At 42.2% G+C, this 21,944-nt stretch overlaps 1 protein-coding gene across 4 annotated transcripts; it reads left to right on the top strand.

Moving 5' to 3' along the window:
• Positions 1-1,675: 1,675 nt before the first annotated feature.
• Positions 1,676-20,775, top strand: Rhex (regulator of hemoglobinization and erythroid cell expansion). Of its 4 annotated transcripts, none has more exons than XM_047521149.1 (8): positions 1,676-1,860; positions 6,875-6,954; positions 13,616-13,749; positions 16,341-16,447; positions 16,684-16,784; positions 17,856-17,975; positions 19,417-19,478; positions 20,032-20,775. In XM_047521149.1, exons 4-8 carry the CDS (start codon positions 16,437-16,439, stop codon positions 20,215-20,217), a joined length of 480 nt encoding a protein of 159 aa, XP_047377105.1. In that variant the 5' UTR covers positions 1,676-1,860; positions 6,875-6,954; positions 13,616-13,749; positions 16,341-16,436; the 3' UTR covers positions 20,218-20,775. The 4 variants fall into 4 exon arrangements, with proteins under 4 accessions (XP_047377105.1, XP_047377104.1, XP_047377106.1 ...); XM_047521148.1 differs by lacking the exon at positions 1,676-1,860 and adding an exon at positions 4,697-4,788; XM_047521150.1 differs by lacking the exon at positions 1,676-1,860 and adding an exon at positions 4,697-4,788 and having other exon boundaries at positions 13,616-13,753.
• The last annotated feature ends 1,169 nt before the right edge of the window (positions 20,776-21,944 follow it).

Genomic DNA, 21,944 nt, shown 5'->3' with positions numbered 1-21,944 from the left:
CTCCATCAGAGCTAAGGCCTCCTTTGATCAGAACGTGGTGGACCTCTCTTGTTCCTGGACTCCCTCTAACTTTCCATGGTGTAAACTTCATCGCAGCTTAATGTCAATTTTTCATCCGAAGTCTGTGCCCCGTCACATAAGGAGAGGGACCACATCTATTTTCTTCAACCCTGTATCCCAATTGCTTAGCATATATCCAAGTGTAGAGAAGACCACAAAAAAATGTCTGCAGAATGAATGAAGGAACAAATGGGAGAACCATCTGGAAGGTCATGGTAACAGCCATCATAGAAAAGCTCTTAATATCTTTTTTTGGGGGGGGGGGTACCGGGGATTGAACCAGGGGCGCCACATCCCCAACTCTTTTTATTTTTTATTTTGAGACACAGTCTCACTAAGTTGCTTATGGCTGGCTCTCTAAATGGCTGAGGCTGGCCTCAAACTTTCGAACCTCCAGTCTCAGCCTCCCCAGTCATGAAGATTACAGACACAAGCAACCTCACCCAGTTCTTAATCTTATATTATTCTTTTTAATATTATTTATATTGAGATAGAATTCACATGCCATAAAATCCAACCATTAACAGTGTATTCAGGGGCTGGGGTTGTGGCTCAGGGGTAAGCACTCACCTAGCATGTGTGAGGCACTGGGTTTGATCCTCAGCAACACAGATAAATAAAGGAATGTGTTCACCTACAAAAAATATTTTTTGAAAAAAGCATATACAATCCTGTGGTTTTTAGTGCATGCACAGGGTTGTGCAGCTACTACCACAATGTTTCAGAGCATTTTCGTCACCTCTTAAAGACACTGTGTCCTTAGAGGTCACTCTACCTCCCCCTGTCATTATTAAAGATAATAAGGCCTAGCACTTCTAGAGTGTTCCATAATTGGCAGAATACTTCATGTGGGCCCAATGAACCTAGAACGATTCCGTGAGGTGGGCGTCTTAATGGATGGTTCACTAGGTTAAACTTCAGCGTATGGAGTGAGACTTTTAATTAATAAAAAATTGCATCTTAAAGGAAGGAGAAGGGTGCAGGTGGCCCGGGAGCAAGAGGCCACTGTATACAGAATGCAGCTCCCATCACGGTGTGGTGCTGCGTGCTCCGTGTGTGTCAGATCATGGCCTGTTGGCCTGCGTGCTAAGCTGTGTCATCCTGAGTGTGCCAAAGTCAATGAGCTGGGGGGAAATAGGTGGAGAAGTACTGCTTACGGAAAATGGCTTTGGACCAATGACGATGGAGATAAGTGATCTGAATTTGAATCCCAATTTTATGACTATAGGCAAATTAACCTCTCTGATCTTCAGTTTCTCTATTTAAAAATAATATCCACGGGATCTTCCTTGTCGGATTGTTGTGACAATTAAATGAGTGAGTGTCTTTGAAGCATCTGGTGCAGCGACTGGTGCTCAATAAACAGAAAAACATTAGGGATGACCCTAATAACCAGCAGATTGGAATGAATGCACCCATGGACTTAACACTGTATCATTACTGAAAATGAGAAGTCATTGCAATTTGGGCTGCAGTGAAACAGATTCGCTCAAACGCTGCGAGCTGTGCCATGAAACAGACTCTCAGAAAGCAGAAGTTCAATGTGGGGCAAGAGCCCTTCCTTTTACTCATGTTAAAGGGAACTTTATGCTTACCCTCAGGAGATAATCTAAAGTAAGCCAACAAAGCAAAACAAGACAAACGAACAACAAAAAACAAACCTTTGTCCACACAGACAAAGTATCCATTAGAGCGTTGACGGTTAGGGTTTTCTCAATGAAGTATTAGGAGACCCTGAGGATGGAGGGAGCCTGGCTTGAAGAGAGAAAAGACACCAGCGGCAGGGGCACAACTGGAAAGGTAGGTGGCTGCCAGAGAGTGGCAACCCTTATAGACCTTTGCTGGGGACCAAACCCAAAGTTTTGCACATATAGACAAGGACTGTGCCCCTGAGCTATATATCCCCAGGAGCCACTAAAAATTTTTGAGCAGAGTGACGTAACTAGACTGTTAAGACTTAAAAAGCTCATTTGCTACAATGCACAAAATAATTTGGTAAGCTAGTCTTTAAAATACAAATATAGAGACAAGGTATGATAGAAACATCGATTGGAGAGATTGGATTGGTGAGTAGATTTTTTTCCCCCCTTTCTGAAATTTCCCTAATCCAACTGACACATCAAACTCCCTCTGGGGAAAAAAAATTGATTCTCCTGCAGAGAGTAGCTTTGTTCTCCCACCAGTGCTGGAGACATTATGCAAGGAGATAAAATGCTTGGGAGGGGGACTGTCTTGCTAAAGGGGAGCTGGCGGGAGATGGGGTGGGAGATGAGAGTCTTATCCACCTCCATCTCAGCTGCTTCTCCACGAGCTGATGAACCCAGAAATAGCTTCCTGTTGATGTTGCAGATATCATAACTTCGTTTATCATCATTCTGATCTCCCCTCACGTCCTACCCGTGGGGCTGGCGTCTGCCAGCTCAAAGTGCAGCCATGTCACACAGGGCTCGGCAGGTGGGACTCTGGACGAGGACCTCCCACCTGAGAGTTCTCCGGGCAGGAACAGGAGGTGGTTTTGTGAACTATTCACTTTCTCATCTTGGGTCAGTATTTGCATGCGGTTAGGGAGTGTGTGAGCTGTATGCACACGCCATGCACATGTAACAGGACACTTTTATTCACACTCATTGATCCATGCCACAAACATTTGCTGAGCACCTACTAGCTATAGGCCGAATCGTGGGGACTGGAATACAGTCCAATACTGCAATACTGCTGTATAGAGTCTGGTCATGGATGATGCATAACATACAAAGTCATGGAATTTTAGAACAGAAAGGATGCTGGAATTGACTGAATCAAAACTCCTTGTAGAGGCTGGGTGTAGCTCAATGGTAGACCATGTGTTTAGCATGTGTGAAACCCTGAGTTCCATCCCCAGTACCAAAAGAAAGAAAGAAAGAAAGGAAGGAAGGAAGAAGAAAGAAACAAATGGAAATTCCTGTAATTACACATAAGGAAATGTCCAGAGACTCCTCAGATCTCTAGATCATTGAAGCTCAATCAAGTGGACTTTCTACTAAATTCCTACCTAATGCTCCCTACCAGACACTGTGAGCATGTGTGCCAAAGTGTACCTCTTAAACCAAGGTATCACCATTTCTGACAAATTGTCAATCTGTCCCATACCAGTCCCCTATCAAGTGAGTCCCCTATCAAAATCTCACATGGAAGACCTGAAGTGTGTGGTGTTAAAGTTCTTCACCAATAATGACACAGCATCGTGAGCTTCGGGCAGCATCCTGGTGTGTGTTTCTGGCTTGGGCTGCTGCTGTTCCTACACTGCATCTCCATAAACAGTAATAGAAATAGCAAGTCAAAAATCATGGCTTCATTTCCTCAGGTTTGTTGTAGCTCATGTTAATTAAATGCAAAGTCCATGGCTCAGTCTGGAGCAGGGAGAAGTGAGCGTGGGGGGCCTAGTTAAGAATCCTTCCTGACAGCTGCCAGTGTCCTTGAACATTCCTGAAACCCCCAGTGATAAAGGGCCACATGTTCTTAACAGAAGCCACGTGAAGGAAAAAAACTGCAGCTACAGACGAGATTTCACAGAGCAGGGACGATCAACGCTTCATAAAGCACTGAGAACTTGTTCCAAGGGATATCTTTCTCGCCAGCATTGAGAGAATAAAAATGCTCAAAGCTACCATTTTTGTTTACCAGAAAGTACCCCAGGCTAAGGTACCTCACTACTTATTTGTATTATTTTACCTTAATCAACCTTATGAGAATTTTTAAAATTAGATATTTATCATTAATCCAATTTTTAGATTAAAACTCAGGATCAGGAAGGTTAAGTAACTTTTCCCATGTCTCCCAGCTACTAAGAGATGGAGCCAGGATTCAAATTTGAATATATTGAACTTGAAGGCCATTATTCTGTACCGGTCAACTTGTTCTGGACAGGGGTGACATTGCATAGGCCCATAAAGTTCTCCTCTCTTTTTTTTTATGTCTAGGTTATTTTATCAGCCTCCCACTCCTCTTTACTCCCAAGTGTAGATCCTGGGGTTTTAGCCTGAGATCCCCATAGAGCCTAAAACTGACCTTCTTCCCTTCCTGATACTGTCACACACACAGTCAAGGACAGTTTAGGTTCATCACATTTGCTTACAGGCAAAGAATTTGTCCTGGAAAAATTATCCTCATCCATTGCCCTACATCCCATGTGCACTCTCCCACGTGACAGTCATACAAGTACAGGTTTAGAGATGAGCTATTCTGGAAGGGATCTTTGCTAATAGCTGGAGCCCTGTTTCTTCATGCTGCAGAGGAAGAACATGAGTCCCTGGGTGGGCAGTGAGTCGTGAGCTCTCGAAGCAAGTTGGTGCCGGAGCTGCCATTGAATCCAAGCCTCTTGACTCCAGCTGCAGCCTCCTCTCCACTCTACCAGCCTGCGGGCATATTTGCAGTATTTAAATGTGTGCAAACATGAGAGAGAGACTACTAATCTCCCCCATCGACACAAACCGACACAAACCGCACCAGGGAGTGGAGAACAGGGCCAAAAGGGACAGGAGGGGTTATCTGCTCCTCGCCTGCTGCACCCACTGAGCTAGATTGCAATCTTCCTAGCAGTAGGGCCCCCTCCCTTGTTGGAAATGATGAAACATTTGTGACTGACTTCCAGTGACGAGAAGGTTCTGGGTGGGGTTATGTGGGAGGACGTTCCCATCAGGACCTTGGGGACACATAGACTGGGATCAGAACGTGCCTGTGGCCACAGAGGTAAGTACGGTCTAGGTTGGTAGGATTTTAGATTAATTTGCAGGGTGTGTGTTTGTCTGTGAATGTGTTCAAGTGTCACTCTGGATGCTCCCTTTTGATGTTGGGATTCCAGGGTGTGGAATTCAATTTGCAGTTGTCATGGAGTGACCCTAAGTTTCGGTACTTTACACTTCATGGACATAAATCTCTTGTTCCTGAGACCTGAGATCTGTTTGTATTAGCAGCAGCAATAGGGCTCCAGCTAAGGTGTATGGATTTTGGATGCAGAAAAAAAACTGGTTTTGAATCCCTGTTCTGCTAAACTCTCATGAGTCTTGGTTTTCTCATCTGCAAAATGGGTATAAGAAGACTCACCTACAAGGATTCAGGCATGTACACCTAGTGCCAGTACAACACTCCCTCAGCAGTAACTATTACTTTTTCTTTTGAAGTCAACTGGGACCCAGATCCCAGAGAAAATCTCTTCATAGGAGTGTTTTCCTTGAAATTTGCTCTGAGTTGCAAAGGACTAGTTATATGGGAGGAAAAAGGGGCCAGCCTGGGAGTCTAAACATGTAATTAATGGAAGTCAGAAAATGTGTGCTGTCAAAGAACAAGCCACCAAACATCTGGGCAAGGTAAAACCAATGATGACAGGAAGCAGTAATGGCTGACCCTGAAACAGAGCTTACTGCATGCCGAGCGCTGTGCTAAAGGCTTCATTTAATCCTCACAACCAAAGCAGGCAGGTGCTTTTCTTTACAGGTGAGGAAACTGAGGCATCAAGGCATTTAGTGACTTGACTGAATCAGTAAGAGAAAACTCTTCTGAGGACCTGAGCAAAGAAGAGCATCCTGAAACCAGGCCCTTCTCCCTCATCTCCCCCACCTGGGAGGGACTCAGGCTCCACAGTGCTGGGCAGTATGGAATCAGGCGACAGCCAAGGCTTGTTAACTGGCTGACCCTGCTTCTTGTGCTGTGTGTATCGACCTCATGGTGTGAGATTTGTCAATCGTACCCAGTACAATTCCCTGAATAGAATCGACTACATAATTGGTGGGACCAGCATGCAAAATGAAAGTCTGGGGTCCCTTGTTCAAAAATTTTTAAGGATTTAAGGATGAGAACAGGAAACATTAAGGTAATCACAGGACCCTTGTGAGCACAGGGTCAGACTAGACTGCAAGCCCATGAAGTCAGCCCTGGTCCTGTGTACTGCTGACACTGAGGCAGGAAAATTGCTGGAACATTCTCTGACCTCATGTAACCCTCTTGACAGTTCTGGTAGGGGGACATTTGACTTCCCAATTAAAAAAAGAGGAAACTGAGGCTCACGGCCAGTGAGTGTCCCCCTTCCCAAGGTTATTACATAAAATTTGTTCAATTGCAATGTGTAAAGCGTGTTACAAAATGCCCCCCATCTTCCCCCAGTGCCACTCAGAACTGTTAGGAATTGTGAGGTGTGAAGCAAGGACAAGACATAGTCTCAACCACCAGAGCTCACAAACCAAGCATAATCTGTAGAAGGTGCCTCGTTTCCCTAAAATTAGTAGGCTTTTCTCTATATAGTTGGCCAATGTGTGAAATGGAAAAGAATTCACTTAGCTAGTTCCAGGTGAACCTGGAGATTCGTGGGAACGGGCAAAATGAACCTGTGAATGCTATTCAAATCATTTGCACTTCTTTGTGTTCTCGCTGTTTTAGCCTTGGAACCAAGTTGCTTTCAGCTCAAGAAACTTCCTGCAAAAAAATGCTTTCTTTGCACTTACTGTGCTTGCACCTGGAAATAAGTGTGACTGGAGATGGGGCTTAGCTCGTAGGGACTCAAAGTTTCTTTCTGGTTAATCTGAGTCTCACCCCTTAGGTCTATTTTATTATTTTTTATATTTTTTATTCATTCTAACTAGTTATATGTGACACATAATGTCTTTCTTTAGGTCCATTTTAGACTCATGGAATTCTAGAACAACAAATTATCAGTACCGATCCATTTAACCCACCCCACCCCACATTTTAGAGACAGGGAAACTGAAGCTACATGCCTAAGATGACGGATTTATAACATTACTGAGTCAGCTGTCCATCTAGTTCTCATTTCCTGTTTCAGATGACACCTAACTACCTGGGGTAAGACCCCTGATGGGTGACCAGAGCCAAAGAGAAGATTTCTCTGACACCAGGACAAAGGTAATCCCCTAACCCTCCGCCATACCCTTCCCCAGGGTAGTTGGAAGACTCCATTCCTTCCTACCCTCAGCCAGGTCTTTCCACCTCTCTGCCCCCTGGTGAGTGGACGCGGTGACAGTTACAGTGGCAGGGCTTATTTGGGACTAGGGGCTTTCCAGGACCCCACAATTTCATACAGTGGGCTTCTTACACCCTCCACCTGAAAGTCATGAATACTTAGTGTTTTTTTATAGAACTCTATGGAAATGTGTGCATTTATAAGGCTAAGCAGTTGGGGTTGAGCGGGCTGTGGTCTGAGGATCAGTTTCTGTGGAGCACCTGTCTATGCCAGGCACTCGGCTCAACATTTTACATCCTGCACACAGTGTGGCCAAGGGTCTGCCCCAAGTCACCTTGGGGACTAGAACTTGTTTTGTTTTGTGTTTTGTTTTTAATGGGGAAAACAATAGTAGCTTTCTCATAAAGTTATAAATAGAATAAAAATAAAATAATTCATATGAAATGCTTTTTCATGATGCCGGCACATACAGAGTAGACACACGAAATGTATGTGTTTAAAAAAAACAAGTACCGTCCCCATTTTACAGAAGTAACTGTGAGGCTAGAGAGATAAAGCAACTCACAGCTGGAAAGGGCAGATTTGAAATCAGTCTATGGAATTGTTAAATTCCTGCTCCTTATTGCTTCCCTACTTACTTGGGTGGTTTCTTTGCAATGTACTCAGATTTATCTGTATTATTATTTTTTTTTTTTTGCATGAGGTCAAATTTAAATCAAACCTGTAGGAAACACCAATTCCACTAAAACTGTGTGGTACTTCCAGGATTGGCAGACCTCCTCTGCTCCATGAATTGCCAGCCTCCCTCTCTCCATCCATCCATCCATCGCCTGTTCTCAGATAATTCCCTCAGTGACTCTTCCCTGAACGTCCTATCTCATAGGTATCTCTTTTTCCTCTGAAGTGCTACATCTGATTGACAACTTTCCTTCTGACAACTCATTCTTCTTCACCTATGACATTTCTTTTGCTTTTTCACATATTAACGTCTCAATTTTCCAAACAAACTGAGCTCTTAAAAGCACAGGCATGTTCTCTCTTTCTTCATGCTATCAGGGTAATTCACCCAGGGCTGTGCACACAGACCACTCAAATGCCGGACTGATAAAATGCAGACATTTAGTCGATTGCTTCGATGTTCTATTAACATAGATTAAATTGATGTAGATAGATTTGATATCATGCTAATTTAAGATACTCAGAAAACCTGGGCTTTTTTCAATGTCTTAAAACTTGTTTTGAGGGCTGAGATGTGGCTCAATGGTAGAATGCATGCCTAACACTCACAAGGCCCTGGGTTTGATCCCCAACTCCAAAACAACTACAAACTGGTTTAAAGTTTAGTTAATAACAATGTATTATATTACTGAAAATTGTTAGAGTATAAATATTAAATGTTTTTGGTACAAATAAAAGTATGTGAAATAATGTATATGTTAATTAGCTAGATTTAGCCATTCCCCAATGTAGATATATTTCAAAACAAGATGCAGTGTGCAATAAGTATATGCAATTCTTATCAATTACAAAAATTAAGTTAGGGACTGGGGTATAATTCTGTGGTAGAGTGAGAATGTTCAACATACATAGAGCCCTGGGTTCAATCTCTAGCACCAAAACAAAACAAAACAGACAAACAAACAAACAAACAATGCAGGTTAATTACTGAAAATTTTGAAAAAGACAATAAGTGAAATGATTGAAAAGATGCTATAAACAACCCCAACACCCAGTTTTGTTAACATTCAACACTTTCTTCCAGTCTCCCTTTATGAGCAAAGTACATTTAAATGACATCATTGATTTATTTTCCAAAATTTTATATCTGTGAATAAATGTGTATTCAATATATAAAATTACTGTTAATGAACTACTGTTAATATACAGGATTACATAAATCAAGTGGGTTTTTACTGAACAAGTGTGATAACAAGAGAAGTTTAATTACCCAGAATTTTCTCCTTACAAAATTTCCATCTTTTTATGTATGAGAGTATTGTGTGTTGATAAAGGCAACTGTATCCTTCCTTTTTACAGATGAATCCTTTCTCTAGATGAATTTCTTCTAAATGTCATTTTTAAAGGCTGTTAATATTCCATTCAATACCTTAACCATAATTTATTTAATTTTTGTTTTCTAATTAGATCATTTTACACTTTTAAAATTTAGATAGTTTGTTTTCAAATAATTGACTCTATATGGAGCTTTATTTTTCTCAGTAACAGCTTTGGTCCTGATCTAGATCATTTGTGAATTTTTTGTACCTCATCCTTCACTGGTATATCATTTGAGGACTTTGGCATTTTTCTTAAAATAAATGAAAGAGATGGAAACTTTAAAATTATGGTTTGCTACCTGCATCCCAGTTTTTTTTTGTCTGTTTACCTTTTATTTTAATATAAAAAATGTTAATATTTTAGCATCAAATCTATTTTTCATTTATTCCTTTGTGATTTCTTCCATTGCATATCACCTAAGAAAGTTATCTCTCATCTGGGGATTTAACAAATATTATTAAATATATGAATATCCATTTCTATTTCCATCTTGTTTTAATGGCCCAATTTAAAAATATTTACCTCCTTAATCCCTTTGGAATTTATTTATTATCTCATGCCTGGATCTAAGTTGTTTTCTTTTTTTTATAAGTAGCTAATCCATTGTCCTGTGGGTCACATTTGTTAAATATGCTTTCCTTTCCTCCACTCGTTCTGTGAAACACTGTCGTGAAATATTTATTGTACACACCAGCATATTTTTCAAGTCTATACTACACCTAAAAAGTGCTACAGGAACCCACCTGTGACTGTTTCTTTCCAAACACATTTCAGCTCTTCTAAATTATTATATTTTCCCAGATGAACTTCAGAATACTCTCAAGTTACAAAAAGAAAAAAAAAAAAAACCTCTCATTGTAATTTTGATTAGAATTATATGGAGCCAATAAGTTAATTTCAAAACTGATTTTTGAACAGTTCTAACTTCAATGTTTTTCTATTAGCTTAAGTCTTTCGTGTCTCTCAGTAAATTTTTATTAAACTCTTCAGATTCATTTTCTATAATTAAGACTAATTTTAGGTATTTCCATTGTGATGATTGCTAAATATCATAGTATTTTTTACCCATTCTGTTTTCTGTCCATTACTAGAACAATGGAGAGAACAGCTCATAATTTTAGAGTATTGATCACAGTCATGGACTTTATTGAGCAGTATCATTAATTCTACCAGTTTTACGAAGAATTCTTTTGGAATTTCTATTTTTCAAAGAAGGATGGATATGATTTCTCCTTGCCCTAAACTGCACTTCAGTTTATTAACTCAGGTTCCAACACCAGCCTTACTGAGCACAAAACCTCATTACTCCTTTTTACATCTCCAGTCCCTTAGTTTTATCATCTGTTAATTGGAAATAAAAATAGTACCTGCCTCCTGGGTGGTGTGAGGTTTAGATGAGTTAATATATATTAATTGTCCACCATTTAGAACATACCCAATAAATAGTCAATGTCCCCATTATTATTAGAAGTTGGAGGAGACTCCATCTTCCAGGAATTAGAACTTCTAGGGCTCTTCTGTTACATCAGACATTCTTATTCTCAAATAACTGCTGAAATATTTTACCATTTGGTAAGAAACTGATTGATGGTGCAGGATAGATAAACTATATTTAAGTAAGAAACAATTCCCATACTTTTATTAACTTAATTAGAAATGAACTTTAGATTTTATTAAATGTTAGTTGGTTCTTTAATGAGATCATCATCTTAAAAATTTGGTCAATTGATGTCATATTTGTATTATATAAATGGAATGGTTAAGATGAGGCCTTTGGGTCACATGGTCTTTAAAACATGACTCTTCCAGCTGGGCACCGTGGCAAATTGCTCAGTCTTTCTAAGCCTTAGTTTCTTTGTCTATGAAAGGGTAGTAATGTGAATTCTTATAGATTAAGAAGATTGAAGCACATGATAAATACTCAATGTTAGTTTTCATTACTGTAGCAATTGATTTCCTAGATGTGTCTGGGCTAACCTCTTGATATGCCCATATATTTACCTCTGTATAAGTGAGATAAACTTGGAGGTTTTTCTGGGTCCTGTCTAGCTCACAGTCTGTACAAATTATGTGTTCCTTAAAACTTTGAAGTAATTCATTTGTAAAACTATCTAGATGCAAATTTGGGGGAATAATTCTAAATTTTTTTTATTTTTAAATAATAACTGATTTGGTTCCCAGCATGGCAAAAAAGGAAAGAAAGAAGAGAGAAAGAAGGAAAATAATAATAGATGGCATTTATTGTATGATTATTACTATAACCCAAAAGCTATAATAAATATTTTATGGATCTTATTATCCTTAGAAATAGGTATCATTTATATTTTCTGATCCTGAGATTAGTTATCACTGTTCCCATTTTATGTATAAGAAGACTGAGGTTTTGAGAGTTTAAATCACTAGGTTGATACAGAGAACAAGCTAGGAGATGAACCCTAGCAGTCTAGCTCTGGGATCTCTGCCTTTGGTAGCTGGATACCATGCTGCTGCCAAACTTTATTCTTATTGTTTTGGTCTGTTTAATTTTTCTGTGCTTTATGGAATCAATGTTACTAATTTATATTTTCTAGGAAATCACTGATTTTTTTTTTTTGAGATTTCTAAGTCAGTCTTAGTGCTCTCACAATTTTTTCTCTCTTCTGTTTCTGTGGTCATATTCTGTATATCACTAATTTATTTGTGTTTCCTCCTTTTCTTGGTTATTTGAAACTGTGTATTAAATTGGGGGAGAGAAGTCTAGTAACGTGGGAGAAGGTGGATAAATGAGGAATAGAAATAATGCTTTTTTTTTTCTTTTTAAATCTTCTATTTCCATCCAATGTGACTTCTTTTTCACCTTCCCTGACTCCAGCCTTTAAAGAACGTAATACTTGCCAGGTATGATGGCACATGCCTATAATCCCAGTGGCTCAGGAGGCTGAGGTAGGAGGATTGGAAGTTCAAGGACAGCCTCAGCAACTTATCAAGGTCCTAAGCAACTCAGTGAGACCCTGTCTCTAAATAAAATACAAAAAAGGGGGATGGGTGTAGGTTGAGATGTGGCCTAGTGGTTAAGCACCACTGGGGTCAAGACCTGGTATTAAAACAAACAAACAAAAACCACAATACTTCAGGCTAGAAAGAGATTTAGAAGTACTTTGCTAAGCTCTTTACCTATACAAGGACACACGGTTAGCAAATAACAGAGTCAGGAAAAGTCAGGTGACCCTCTCCTGTCTTCTTCTCTTTCCATTATGCCACAGTTAATTTTAGTTTAGTTTTGTTTTGCTTTGTTTTTGTTTGTTTTTTGTGGTACTGGGGATTGAACCCAGACCTTGTGCACGTGAGGCAAGCACTCTACCAACTGAGCTGTATTCCCAGTCCCCACAGTTAATTTTAAAGACAATAAATTAATGAAGACAATCTTTAAAGCTACTTAATTTTTAAAAGATTAATAGAGCCAGACTAACAGTATTGATTGTGTTTCCTTTAGTTCATTTGATTTTCACAAAATTTTCTAGTGCGACCTCATTTTAAATCATTCTTCCTAGAATGAATCTATTCAAAGAAAACAAAGTGTCAGGCTGAGAGGACGTCTTTTTACCCCATCTCTGATTTGATGCTAGCCCCGTTAGGGACGTCCTTAGGAAAAGGCTTCCTGAGTGACAGAGGGGAACTTAATTAAAACGGAATCCAGCCTTACATCCCTGTGTGAAACAAACAGCAAATGCTCTTAGCACCCTGATGCAGTGTGGTTGTGAGCACAACATTAGTGTGTGTCTGGGTGTCAAAATTCAGCAGAGTGAAAGAGGGCAGGACAGTCACTACCTCAATGATGGAACAGAGCAGACGGAAACCTTCGCATGTTCCAGGTACACGATGTAATTACCTTATGCTGCTCATTTGGTGTGTGTGTGTGTGTGTGTGTGTGTGTGTGTGTGTGTTATGAACAGACTGCCTGATCAGCAATCTGTAATTAGGCCTCAGGGAACAACCTGTGGTTTGGAGTCATTAGCCACTTAAATAATGACATCTGTCATCATCTTCATACCTCATCCTGTCCTAGATCTTGTTTCCAAACTACACTAAAAAAAAAAAAAAAAAAAAAAAAGTCCAAGTTTAACCTAAAATAAAACCAACACAATTTTTAACAGCTCTAGTCTCCATCATGGTAGAGTGTTTTATTTATTTATTTATTTATTTATTTATTTATTTATTTATTTATTTATTTATTTTACCAGGGATTGAACTCAGGGGCACTCAAACACTGAGCCACATCTCCAGCCCCATTTTGTATCTTATCTAGAGACGGGGTCTCACTGAATTGCTTAGCACCTCACTTTTGCTAAAGCCAGCTTTGAAGTCACAGTCCTCCTGCCTCAGCCTCCTGATCCACTGAGATTACAAGCTGGCTAGAGTGTTTTAGAGTCGCCGAATACCTAAAAATAATTATTGAGCATTTCCCATGAGCCCGGCATCATATAAAGTTCTTTACAAATAGCATAAATCACTGAGCCTATGCAAGAACTCTGTGAAATAAATACTATTATTCTTCCCACTTTACAGATATAAAAACCAAGGCACTAGGGAGTTCCATCATTCACACGTAGAGGGGGACAGAACTGTAATCCTCGCTGAGGTCTCTTTGACGACTGTGCTGTCTGCTGCTCTCATTCAACGTAGCGGCTGTGTGTACCTTGGTTGGTAATGTACTCTTAAAATATGGTAATGGTGAAAGGAAGGGTAGGCAATTGTAGTTTGGTATAAAGAACCAAAATAAGACAATGGGACATTTATCCAGTGTAGTGATTTTCCACCTGGAGAAAAATTTCTTATTTCAAAGTACATTTAATAATGTGTGAAGTCACTTTGGTAGTTACATCGATGGGCTTCCGGGATGTTCCATGTCCTGCCATATGCAAAATAGTGCAAGACAAGAAGGTCTTTTCTAGCCCCAAATGTCAGATTGCACTGAGAAGCACCGGTGGAGTGGAACGTGAGGTTGGCGTGCCATACTTGCAGGTTGGGTGACTGTGGATTCAGTCTCTACGAATAGAAAATATTAAAAAAGAAATAGTGTCTCTACTGAACATGCACACACTTTTTTCTTGTCATTAGCCCCTAAACATTACAGTATAACAACTGTTGAGATAGCATTGACATTGTATTAGGTATCATAAGCAATCTAGAGATGATTTAAAGTATACAGGAGGATGGGTTATGTGCAAATATTATGGCATTTTATTTAGAGACCTTGAACATTCTTAGACTTTGGCATTTCGAGGGGGTACTAGAACCAATCCCCCAAGGACACTGAGGGACAACTGTAATTTAAAGTGACACTATAAACCCCAGGGATGGCAGGGCTCACATACCTTCAGGGATCAGTCAGGAATTGAGGACAACCTGTTCCACTGTACAGTATCCAAACTCAAAAATCAAGTCAGTGCCCAGTTTGACCAGTGGGTCCCCTGTTATAACCCTTTTTTTCTGACCTGTAAATACATTCGTAATATATTAAGTGAGGGAACACCTACCAATCTGTATGATCCCATGTTTTTAAAAGATTGTATATGTATTTGTACATATTTTCTCCTACACGTACAAAGTATGTGTAGGTAAAAATGTATAGAAAAAAAATTGGAAGGATATGGAATAAGTTTTGGGATGATTTTGTAAAATGCTTTGCTCATGAATATCTTCAATACCTTGACTAAAACTATCCATTAGTTGTGTAATTTTTCATAAATTAAATAGGAGAAGCACTTAAAAAACTACAAGCATTAAGTACGCTATGGGAGCACAGCCCTGGTGACCCACTGGCCGTCCCCTTTGCTGGGCTCCTGCCTCCTAATATCTGCTCTTACCATGGACAGAGTGCACTGAGGGCAAGTATCCTACAGGAACAATGGAAAAGCCCTGAGGATAACCAGGTGACCGTGTGGTGCTTCCTGGCACTGTAGTGGTGTGTGCTGGGACCCATATAGAAGGATTCCATCATTGCGAGCAAGGTGACTTCTCCCACTTAGGGACATTCTCCCTCCCCAACCCCCACCTCACATACTGAATCAGAACAAAATGAAGAACTCCTGTCTAGATCTTGACTCCATGTTCGTAAATCACACTAAATAGAATTCTTTGGGAGTGACGATGTTAGGGGCTCTTTGCTCATTTAAGTAAAAAGCAAACGGTGGACAGGGTCTTTGGGGAGAAGTGTGTAGGATTGATTATGTCAGATCATGAGCAAATAGGATGGATAAACGGTGCACATGTTGCTCATCTTTTGATCTCCCCCCCAAAAAAGGGCATTCGCAAGGATTAGCTGGTTGTTGTGTGAAAGGTGTCAGGGAGATGGTGTTATTTTCTCTGGAGACTTCCAGCTGACCAGGACTTATAAGGCCAGGGAAAGGCAATGATGGCAAACCCTGAAGCCCCCACCCATCATTTCCTTCTCTCTCTGGACTCCCAGGGCACGTTCTGATCCTTAGAAGCCCAGGGTGAGGACTTCGAACAAAAGCTCAGTCTTCTTTCATTGCCCTTTGCACTTGGAAACCCTGACAGAGAAAATAACCATTAATGACATTCAAAAACTTTTTAAGGTTTAGGGTCTGAAGCAAGAAGGGTGGGTGAGTGCATGCTCCCATCTCAGAGATCAGTAAGTATCATTTCAAAGGCTTTAAAATGATTTTTCCTTTGCTTATAGAAAGCTCCACATTCAACAATAAGTGGATGGAATTCATATACTGGTGTTTTAAAACAAATGTATTTGTGAGGGTGTAATGGCATCCGCAGTCCTAAAGTCAACACTGAAGCTGCGTGGTGTTTGAACATTGCTGTACATGCCTGGGTGTACATGCACTTAAGACCTGAACTTCTTTGAACAATCTCTACCAGTGTTCTTTGCTCAAGAAGAACCCCCTTTGCTTCTGGTTAAGGCTCTACAGAAGCGGAGCACAATGATTAGATGTAGGCTTTGGACACAGAGTTCAAAGTCAGGTCTGATCACTTTCCAGGCCTTTGACCTTAGACGTCACCCATCTTTCTGAGTCTCTTTTGCTTGCATTAAAAGAAGGGTAATTAAACTTCTCTCATAGCATTGCTATCCAAAATAGGGAAGATGGAGGGTGCACTGAGGGTGACTGGCTATCAGGTACAACATGCCTATTTTGCATATTCAAAACCTGAAATCTGGGGAGAGGAAGGCAAATGGCCCAAGCAACCAAGTTTGCCTGAAAGGAATTTGGCACAGAGCCCAAGAGTCCTGATCAGTTTCCTTACCCCACCCCCGCAGGTCTCCAGGAACAGTTCCCCCCAGATCTCTTCCTGCTTGCCCTGGAAAGAGTCTGAGCCCCACTTACACCAGTGGCAGCCCAGACAGAAGCTCATCATGCTGACAGAGTGAGTGAGCCCACGAAGAACGGAGCAGGGTTTCCACCAGGCTCACTGGTGTAGCTGGCCACCGGCATGCATACCCTTCCTGGCTACCGCAGCCATATTGTCCAGAGAGGCAAAAGGCTCTTCCCTGAAGCCCACAGCAATGCCTGCTGTCTGCTTCCATCTGGGGAAGGGCTACCTTCGGCAACTGTGTTAACATCGCTGCCACCTCTGACTTGCACCCTTCTCTTTTCCGACAGAGAGATGAAGCTGTGGCATGGCTTAGTGATTGCTGTGTTGTCCCTCCTCCTCCAGATCTGTCTCCTCATAGCCCTCAATTACCTGCTCAGCAGGAACATAGGTAACTGGCTCCACATTCCTGCCCCTCCCAGTCACCCTAGGAGACTCCTCCTAATCCTGTAGAGGATGAGACCCCTTGGGAGCTATCACTTGAAAATCTACCTGAGGACCCAATGATCAGATCCCTGGCACCATGCATCCTCAACCACCCTGCATCTGGCAATTCCCACTCTGATCTCACCTTTTACCCAACCTGTTTCTCACTGGGAATGACGGCCCAGGCTCCTTCCACACCTGGACCCTCTGCCTGGAGACCTGCTTCCGCATACTTAGGCAGGAGGGCTCATTTGACCTGAGCCTAATGAGTTTTCTTCATCATGCCAAAAGACTGAATGTGAAAAATGGCCTTGAATTGCAACAGAAGGAAAGATAATTAGACTGAAACATGAGTTTAAATTCTTGAAATGATCTACAGAAGAAGGTAGAGAAGCTCTGTCGTGAGAAAGCTTTACTATTAGGAAATATAATGGTGCTTTGGCTAAGACAGGCAGGATGATATTCTGAGGATTTTTCCAGGAAAGGAAGTCTAAGCTTCTCCATTCAATCTCTGTTTGTTTGCTCATTCATCCATGTGACAGATATTTATTGAGCATGTCAGGCACTGTCTAAGCCCAGGCTAGAGGACACCTAACAAATTATAAATTCCTGCCCTCTGGAATTTCTGCTTCAAGGGACAGCAAAGAAGGTAAACAACACACATATAAGTTAGGTAATGATAAATCCTGGGGAGGAAGCAAGGCAAGGAAGTAGCAACTGAGAGGGGGCCAGCATCCCTAATGTGCGGGCATCTGAGTATAAACTTTCAGGAAGTGAGGAGTGAGCCCCCCTGCAAAGGCTAGAGACAGAAGCATGCCGGACACACGCTGGCAGGAGGCTGCAGGAGAAGGGCCTCAGAGTCCAGGGCAGGGGCTTCTCTGAGTGAGCAGGGTTTGAAGTACGGCAGAGCTGAGATTTGAAGAAGGGATCCTGAAATGGTCTGCCCTGTGAAGGGGAGGGTTCCAAAGGTGCTTAATTCAAGAGATGTCCCTAACCCAGGTTACTTCTGCTTTTGACCTTGCCCTCTCCCCTCCAGCCCACCAGAGTGAACGGATACTGAAAGAAGCCAGGCTCCAGGCCCCGGAGCCCAACCCTGCTCGCCATCAAGTCCCTTTGACCAAAGAGACTTGGACAGAGTCTGCTCTCCATTATAGGCGTGAGTAAGAGGCAGGGGAGGACTTGTCCTGAAGCTCTGTCTAGGCACCCAGGAGCCTCCCTGCAGCAAACCACGTTCATCCCTGTCAATCCAGAAAACCAAAACACAAACTTCTAGCCTGAGGAGCCCTCACACCGACCCAGAGCAGGCCTCACCAGCCTGCCTTTTTCAGAAAGGTGCCCATCCTACCAAAAGAGAAAGACCCCATGGGGTTCATGTGGGTCCCAGTCCAGGCTTGTGTGAATGAGTGATTACAGGGGCCTAGTGGCCGGCTCCTTTCTTTCTAATTCTATGGCCTCTTCTGCTGAGCCAGCAAATGGTGGAGCTAAGATTTTGACTGCTTCTGCCTGCCTCCAACCACGGTGGTCACTGGGCATCGTACCATCTTGCCAGTTCATTGGCTGCTTCGTGAAGTTGACTCCTTCATAGTCCCCACAGGGACCCTGGACTGAGACTGCCTGGGTATGGGCATTTGAATGAACATGACAGTTCCTTCACTAGACCCAGGAACACTCTTGGTTTTGTGCCCAGGTCTTATTTTCTTTCTTTCTCTTTCTCCTTCTCCTTTTCTCCCCTAGTGCTGCAGATGGAACCCAGGGCCTTGCACTCGCACCTGCTGGGCAAGCACTCTATCACTAAGCTCCACCTTGGCCTCACCCTCTGGTTTTCTATCTCAAGGGTCAAGAGATCCAATAGGTCACTGTCCACCCCACACGGTGAAAACTGCTGCTTCGGCAGCCAGGCATCTCCCCGAGGTGCCCACTCACTGGAGTTGCACTTTTCCATTGGTTTATCTCTTGATTGGTTTGAGTTTTGCTCTGTCCTTCTGATCTTATCTTTTCGGTTAAGGTAAGGAAGCCCTTGGGAACCAGAAGGGGCCACTCAGGCCTTCAGAGTTTCAGCAGAATGGAAGAAGCGCTGGCCTTACCCTGACCCCAGAGCTTCCCTTGAACCTGGTCAGAATCAGACTGTTTGGCCAGCAGGCACCTCAGCAATCACTGCTCAGCCCTCTGGCTTTGCAGAGGACAAAAATCAGGGCACAGAAGAGACACAACCTGTCTAGAGCTGGTGACAGCTTTGGACTGGAACCTGTGCCTGGGACTGGGCCATGCTGTCTGGATACAACCCTGTTGGTTTCTTTTCCTGGCAGACAGTCCTGCTAGGCATGGGCAAGCCTAGTGCGTTTTTATTAGTTCTAGATGGAGCTGAGGGAGCAGTCGTACCTGGACTCTTGGACAGGAAGATGCTGCCTATGGTTGGCTTCTCCCGCACCACCCTTTCCCTGTCCTGTTTCCCCTTCTTTCTCTTTTGGGGCTCTGCTTCCCCTCTCCCCACTCCTCTTTGCCTCTGCTTTTGTCTCAGTCTCCCTTCCATTATCGCTATCCTCTCTTAATACTCTAAGACTTTCTTTGGAAGAGGAACCATTTCCATTTCTCCCCAGGTGAGAGCAACACATCCTCAGATAGCTCCGTCAGCTCTGCCATCTTGCCTTCCACCTTCCAGGTAATGAAATTCCTAGTGATAGGCACTCCTCCCTATGTAACCTAGGCTCCCTGTAACACTGAGAGCTCAGGCCACCCAAAACCCAAATTGTGGAGGCAGGAGCGAGAAAGAAGGGTTGGGTGGGCCCTCGTAGCATCCCTGGGTGAGGGTGCCAGTCTTCCACCCACAGCCCCATATTAGCATAGATACACCAAATGAAGGGGATCTGAGCAGACCATAAAAGTGAAAGTGCTAATAGGAAACCCTTCTTCCCACACCCCAGTCATTGAGCTGCTGAGTCCTGGCCTCATTTGAATCCAGTCTCTGCATCTTCCCTTCCCACCCATTGCCTCCCACCTTCTCATCCTTAAGCCATTCCCTGAAGACAGGCAGAACACTGTCACTGGAAATCTCCCCCATTGCCCTGACCCTGCTCTCGGATAGCTACTGGGATCCGAGTCCTTTCCTACCAAGTCTTGAGCAGCCTCTTTGGGTTCAAGTTCCATCCAAGGGTCTGACCTCCTCCAAACAGAGTAGAAATCTTGACCCCTGTGTTTCTGTTGTCTTCCCACAGACCATCAAGGATGTGAGTTACACACCAGTGGTCTTTTCAGCCCCTGAATCTGTCCTGGACTATGAGAACATAAAGGAAGCCACAGATTATGTCAATGTCAATCCAGAAAACCACAAACCCAATTTCTGGACTCCTGTAAATGCTGCTTTCTCTGAGCCAGTGGAATACACTCAAGTGGCTGTGTGAATTCTAGATTGTTTAATAGGGTGAGATTCTCTATGTATTCTTGCATTCATTTGGTAGCAGAATTGCTTTCATTAAAAATAAGGCAGCTGAGTGTGGTAGCTCACACCTGTAATCCCAGTGGCTTGGGAGGCTGAGGCAGGAGGACGCCAAGTCAAAGCCAGCCTCAGCAACTTAGCAAGGCCCTAAGCAACTTAGCAAGAACCTGTCTCAAAATAAAAACTAAACAGGACTGGGGATGGGGCTCAGTGGTTAAGAGCCCCTGGGTTCAATACCCAGTACCAAAATATAAACAAGGCAGAGTTGGGGGAAATAGGACTATGTCCCAGCAAGAAAGATCTAGATCAGATATTAGGAATATCTTCCAGGTAAAGTATGAAAACAGAGGAGTCCATTAGTAGCAAAAGTGTTGAGGTCTTTTAAATAGGTTCTAATCAGCTGTAATGAAATTCTGCTTGGCAATCTTATGGTTAAATGACTTCTCTTTGAGCTCTTTAATTATTCACAATAAACAACTTCCTAAAAGTTTTAAATAAAACTACAACCAACAGTTCCTCTTTTCATCTTGCCTAGCCCTGCACGTTGTCTTTTTAACATTAATGTATTTTGCTGAGTAATCTTGCTTCCCCCTCAAAATTTCATATAATTCATTTAGAAATTCTATTGTCAATCAACTTGTGAATTTGCTCCTTTTTTTTCAAATAAGCAAAAGATAACAAATAGAATCCTAGTCAATGCCAATTGGATCACCATTGGATATTCCAAGGAAAATCTTCCAGAAAATTTAATTCAATCAAAGTCAATATCCATTGGGTTTTTTTTTTTTAACCAATTAGAAATAAGAAGATACCTTCTTGAACTGATTAAAAATAGCTATCTGAAGTCAGCTGATAATATGATGTTTAACTGTCAGGTCTTAGACATAGTCCCATTAAGTCAGGAATGGAGTAAGACTATCCCCAAACCTGCTATTTACTTAACATTACTCTAGAAGTTCTAATCAGCACAACAAAATAGTTAACAAAATAGTTAACACATCTGCAATCCCAGCTATTTGGGAGGCTGAGGTAGGATCCTTTGAGTCTATGAATTTGAGACCCCCACCTCAAAGCAGACAACAGATAAGAGCTATTACTACTGCAAAGGAGGACAAATTTGCCATTGTTTGTAGATCTCCTGGTCCTAGAAAACCACAAGGACTTAAATGCTTTACAATTGATTATGTTCAGTAATCAGTGGCTAAATAAGTATGCATTTTCCCCAACGGTTAATTGAGAGGTGAAATGGGAAAATTGTTTATGCTGGGTGTAGAGTCACATGCCTTTAATCCCAGATTCTCAGGAGGCTGAGATAGGAGGATCACAAATTCCAGGCCAGCCTGGGCAAGTTAGTGGGACCTGTCTCAAAATAAAAAAGAAAAGAGTGGGAATGTGGATCAGTGATAGAGTGCCCCTGGGTTCAATCCCCGATACCACCAAGGGAAAAAAAATGTTCACTCACAATAGCTACAAAACAAACAAAAATCCAACAACTGAAACCCCTGGAACACTCCTAGCCAAATCCAAACCCCGCTCAGGGGTGCACAGTTCCTAGAGAAGACCAATCTGTTAGCTGAGCTCCATCTGCAGACTGGGAATGCCCTTCCTAGCTCTGGCGCTGTGTGCAGTTGGCCCCCTTCACTTTCCCAGTTCCTCTCCCGCAAGATGATCTGTAGGGATGATTCTGATTTG

This window comes from Sciurus carolinensis, chromosome 12 (genome assembly GCF_902686445.1).
Source record: "Sciurus carolinensis chromosome 12, mSciCar1.2, whole genome shotgun sequence".
Taxonomy (NCBI): domain Eukaryota; kingdom Metazoa; phylum Chordata; class Mammalia; order Rodentia; family Sciuridae; genus Sciurus; species Sciurus carolinensis.
The sequence above is the reverse complement of the archived record's forward strand: the minus strand, read 5'-3'. Positions and strand labels throughout refer to the sequence as shown.